The sequence below is a fragment of the Eurypyga helias genome, unplaced genomic scaffold, assembly GCF_000690775.1.
Source record: "Eurypyga helias isolate BGI_N326 unplaced genomic scaffold, ASM69077v1 scaffold1832, whole genome shotgun sequence".
NCBI classification, from domain to species: domain Eukaryota; kingdom Metazoa; phylum Chordata; class Aves; order Eurypygiformes; family Eurypygidae; genus Eurypyga; species Eurypyga helias.
In genome coordinates this window covers 42,287-47,625 of record NW_010237604.1, presented here as the reverse complement: position 1 = coordinate 47,625, position 5,339 = coordinate 42,287, and the positions used below count along the sequence as shown (strand labels likewise).

At 41.0% G+C, this 5,339-nt stretch overlaps 1 protein-coding gene across 1 annotated transcript; it reads left to right on the top strand.

Moving 5' to 3' along the window:
• Window positions 1–476: 476 nt before the first annotated feature.
• On the top strand, window positions 477–980 carry CGGBP1 (CGG triplet repeat binding protein 1). Its single transcript, XM_010147493.1, has one exon. The coding sequence runs from the start codon at window positions 477–479 to the stop codon at window positions 978–980; it is 504 nt and encodes a 167-aa protein (XP_010145795.1).
• Window positions 981–5,339: the final 4,359 nt, after the last annotated feature.

Below are 5,339 nucleotides of genomic sequence, written 5' to 3'. Positions count from 1 at the left end.
AGTTTTTGCTAACAGAATTAATACACATTTTCAGAAAGTAAACAAAAAAATACTGACTCAGCATAACTAAGAAACTGTCAAATATGTTGAAAATACTAAGAAAAAGGCAGCCTTTACACTAAAGAGTAAAGGATAAAAACTGGCTTGAAGAAAAAGCAAAAAGGCCTTATTCGACTTTCAGTGATGAACAGATTGAGTTTTGAGGGTTCTGATGAACTTTGTAGTTGTAGAAACTAAAAAGTGTTTTACTCTGAGCCATGCGGTACTTTGAAGTTTCGTGGACTTCAAGAACATTTCAGTAACAGTTTCACACATGTATCTTACATGTAATTGTCTTTTAGATGCCAATAAGCCCTACATCGCATGTCGAGTAGACTGCATCCACAACTCTTTGGTTGAAATCCTTAAATCATTAGCATGTTTAACAGCCTTTTTTTTTTTTCTTAGCTTCCAGGTAAAGTTTAGCAAAGGCAACAATGGAACGATTTGGAGTGAAGTCCGCTCCATCGCGGAATCGCTCGAAGACTGCTTTGTACGTAACTCCTCAGGATCGCGTAACGGAGTTTGGCAGCGAGCTGCACGAAGACGGAGGAAAACTCTTCTGCACTTCCTGCAACGTGGTTCTGAATCACGTTCGCAAGTCGGCAATCAATGACCACCTCAAGTCTAAAACACACACGAAGCGGAAGGCGGAATTTGAAGAACAGAGCGTCAGGAAGAAGCAAAGGACTCTGACTGCCTCCCTGCAGTGCAACAGTACTGCCCAGACAGAGAAAAACAGCGTCATCCAGGACTTTGTGAAAATGTGCCTGGAAGCCAATATCCCACTTGAGAAGGCCGATCATCCATCGGTGCGAGCCTTCCTGTCCCGCTACGTCAAGAACGGCAGCTCGATACCCAAGTCAGACCAGCTGAGGAAAGCATACCTGCCCGATGGATATGACAATGAGAACCAACTCATCAATACTGAAGACCGCTGAGAAGAAAACTGGCTTCATCATCATTGTGAAGTTTTACATATTGATGGTGTGGTTTATTTTTATATTCATGCATATATACAGTGTTACATATTGGTTTTACAAGCTATTTTGTATTATTGTAGAAATGACAATCTCCGTGAACTTCGTGGTGTGCCACAGACTGTTGCAAACCCTGCTGTAGACTGCAGAGCTGCGCTGACGTAGAGCTCGTGGAGAATGTAGGGAATGGACCTGGCGTACACCCGGCCTGCGTTCAGTCCAGCTGTAGCTGACGCTAAGAAGGCGGCACTTGGATGGAGGACCTCACTTACCTGGACTGGGCATCTGAATGAACGAGGAAGATGATGCAGTAGGGATTGTCAGTCATGTCAGTGGATTGCTTTGTCCGGTATCCTGCCCGTGAGCGACCAAGAAGTACTGCACATTTGAAATGCAAGAAGCTCTAGAATGGTTAGTTGAAATATAACTGCTCTGTTGGGGGAGGATTATTGCAAATTCCTATTCAAGTTGGGTTTACATTTTAAAACAGGAAACGTTTTTCTTCCCGAGTACTCTCTTATCCTATTTGGTGCAACAGTGGCTGTGTTCATTATCTAGCTTGAGTAGCCAGGCTCTTGTATTGCCCTCTGAACTCCACTCTTCTCATAAAAGAGTTCTGCAGGTTTACCGTGTCCACTTTTTTAAAAATCGCAGTTTCAGTGTCCGTCTTGGAAAGCTGAGTTAGACAAACCAGTGACCGAGTGTGGTGTGCAGTGCAGCTGCTGGCAAGTGAAACTTGTACTAGACCAAGATCTTAGTAGAGAGGATTAATGCCTTTTCCTTACTAGCAGGACAAATGATGCTAAATCTAAGTCGGGGGAGGCACTAAATTCTGGAGTTGAGAAAGCTTTTTTACAGTGCACAGAAGAGGCTCCCCCGTCTTTACCTGATGGTCCTCTACATCTCTGGCCTTGTCCTCAGCCTTTGAGTTGAAGGAGGTATAGTGATTAAATAGATTTCAAAGTAGTTACTGCAGAGGCTATTCAGTGCCTGTACGGACAAATAGGAGAGTTTGTGTACTTTGAAGCTGTACTGGAATTACGGACCCAGGCTGTATTTCTTACTCTGTGCCACATCTATTGAACGGGTAAAAAGTCAGTTGGGAAACTGAAGAATTTCAATAATGTCTCCCTCTCCCAAATTCAGTAAAGTATTACTGAGCTGTTCTAAGTTATGACAGACCACTGGATGTACATGCTCTATAAAGTTTTTGAATGTGATGAGGGAGCATTGTACAAAGGCTTGGAGTATGACCAACTCCTGCCTGCTCTAGATTTCCTGGAGATGCCCTGGGTTCAGGGAGGTGCCAAGCATCTTCTAGCAGCACAGAAATCCTCCACTCAGTGGATACAGCGGTGTAGGCATGCTTTAACTCCCTCAGGTGGAGCCACTTGTTCTGTTCAGCTTCCTTTCCCCAGTAGAGTTTCACAGTATCTGTTTCTCAGTATTGCTTTTATTCCAGCTATTTACGGCAATACTAAGTAATTGCTAAAAAGAGACAAATAACCTGCTTATTTCGTTTCTGTAGCTATTTCTGGAGCAGTCTCTTTTGCTGGATTGAGAGAGACATCCTTAGTAATGACACTTTTTTGTGCAATTAGCCTCTACAGAAATGCACTTGTCTTACATTAAAACCCTGTCTTGCAGCCTTCTGCTGTGAGACCCGTGTGAATGAACGGACACAACTAAAGAGCAGAAGGCTGCCTGTCCATGCGTACCAGCACAGGGGTGCTGGCTGCGCTGCTGCACCTTTGGTCCCCGTTGAAGCCAGTGGGACCCCATGCAGTTGTAGCAGTCCAGTCCATATTGGTTGCTTATTTAGAACTTCAGACAGATATAACAGTAGTAATTTTTTCTCTAATCCTAGATACCAAAATACACCTTCCAAAATACTGTTTGCTGTTGCCCTAGCTTGGGTTTAGCTTAAGATCATGAACTGCCTTGGGCTAGAACTGTTTTATAAATCTTCTCAAGCCAAGTGAAGGGTGCACTGCCAATAGCGTTTTCTGTCCTGACAGTAATTGAAAGTGTTCTTTTAAGGCTGCTGTTTCATCACAGCAACACAACATCCTTGCTTTGATTTTTCAGTTTTGTTTTTACCTTATGAATGCGATCTTAGCATTGAAACACAGAGAAAACTGTAGAGTATTGAGGAAACAGGCTTCCGTTAAAAACATCTAGAGAAGATGGTATGATGAAAAGGTATGAAACTAGGCTAGTTACCTCAGTTCTTGCTATCGTGGGATTTCACAGGCTGCACCCCATAACTGTTTTATGTAGGATTCAGCGCTTCATGCTTTTCCCTTGACTGGAAAACTGACAGGTATTTTGAACAGCTTAAGGGTAACATTAAGTAGACTCTTGCACAACTGAAAGAAAAAACAGGCAAGTTACTTTCACTGATCAGGTCTTACGTAAAAATAAGTAACAGGTTGCCCAGAGAAGCTGTGGATGCCCCATCCCTGGAAGTGTTCAAGGCCAGGCTGGATGAGGCTTTGAGCAACCTGGTCTAGTGGAAGGTGTCCCTGCCCATGGCAGGGGGGTTGAAACTAGATGGTCTCTAAGGTCCCTTCCAACCCAAACCGTTCTGTGATTCTACAAAAGTTAGCAACATCAACAGCTTGTGTTAAAACAAGAAAACCAATCATTTTCAATAAGGCAAAGCAGTGGTAGAACACTGAGTTTCTCACAATCTTACTCTCCTGACAAAGCAGTGTGTGTGCAGAGCCCCAGCCTACAGCACTGATACAATTCTGTAAGTATTTTCAGTAATTATTCGAGTACCAATTCATTGTTTTATGCAGAGGGTACATGCCTGGTGAGGAACCTTATCAATGTAGCCATAGGCTTCTAACAATTTGGAAGCAAAAATTGGTTATTAGGATTTTGAATGGAACAGACTTAATTCCAATTCACAGCAGTTTGTAGGATGCTTGTGTTTTAATAATAAGATATCTTTGTTAAAAAAAGAAACCACAACATTTTTCAAGCTTTACGAAATTCAAAGTATCGATCCGTTGCAACAAATATTCATAATGGAGTAAAAAAAAAGAAAAAATTTCCAGGTAATCAAGAAAGAAATAAGTTTATATTCATGTAGATAATGCAGACCATCAAGATAATTAATTACACTTACTTTCTTGAAAAGTAAAAATGGTTCCACTCAGTCTTGGAACAGAGTCCTGCAAACACCCAAGTTCAGAGCATAATTTTGTCAGTGTAGCTACAGCTGATGAAGCATAACCTTGGTTTAATTCCTGTTGATCTTAAGGAAGATTTACAGCAGTTTTCTGGTACATCTAAACCTAAGTAATACCTAATTCCTAGAACAGAGGCTGTGGTTAAGTTGTTTAACAGTCCCCATGGGGTTTTCCTTTTCCGTCTGCAACAACACTGCATTATTTTTCCATGTATTTCCTGCAAGGAGTACTGTCAAGAAGAAATAAAGGGAGGATGGTAGCAACGTCTGCTTTCCATTTTACATACATGTGTAGGAACAAGCTGTAAGGGATACTTTTTGCCAGGTGGTTTTATTAATATATTTGAAACGCTAAATGTAATATAAAAAAAACCCCCACCAACCAGAAAAAATACCAAATACTTTCTTCTCTGACCATGTGCTTATATTGGTTTAGCCAGCTCACAGCTAAAATTACTCGAGTGGTTTTTTTGGAACAACGCTTTGAAAGACGAAAATACAAACAGGAACATTCTCTGTTTTGTGGCTGCTTACATGTATGCACCATGCTAGTCTGAGCTTGCATGTTCTTGAAAAAACATGAGCAAGTTTAATATTTTTAAGCATTTTGAAGCCCATAATTTGGCAGATCCCTACAGGAGGTGAAACATTGGACATAATGAAAGGGAAACCTGTTTTTCAATTGAGAGAGAAACTTGGTTCTGCAAAGTATGGGATATTCTCATGATAGAAGGACTATTTTTAGCCAGACCCCCTTTTAGCAATTCTGTCAAAGAGTGAAATGCTCCCTGATAGGTTTTGCAGCATAAGAAGCTGTTTTTCGAGGGGGGAGGGGGGGGGGGGCGGGAATTAAAAAAAAAAAAAAAAAAAAGCTGGAATTTTGGCAAAAATAATCTCTATTTATATTTACACATAAAGAGAGGCAAGACTGACTGTTGTTGTGCCCACATTATACTCACTGCTAACTCTTGATGTAATTTGAGTGCTTGTTGTCTTTGTACAATTTTAAGGTTGTGTCTAACTCTCAAAATTTTTTTTTTTTTTTTTAACCAAAGCTTCTCACTGTAATAATGCTGTTAGAGTTTAGTCTCTTTTGGGCCAGTGAAGATGCTTTATTTTTG

Bases quoted from the DNA above. Each gene is read 5' to 3' on its own strand.
- CGGBP1 (XM_010147493.1), top strand. From the start codon at position 477: ATGGAACGATTTGGAGTGAAGTCCGCTCCATCGCGGAATCGCTCGAAG.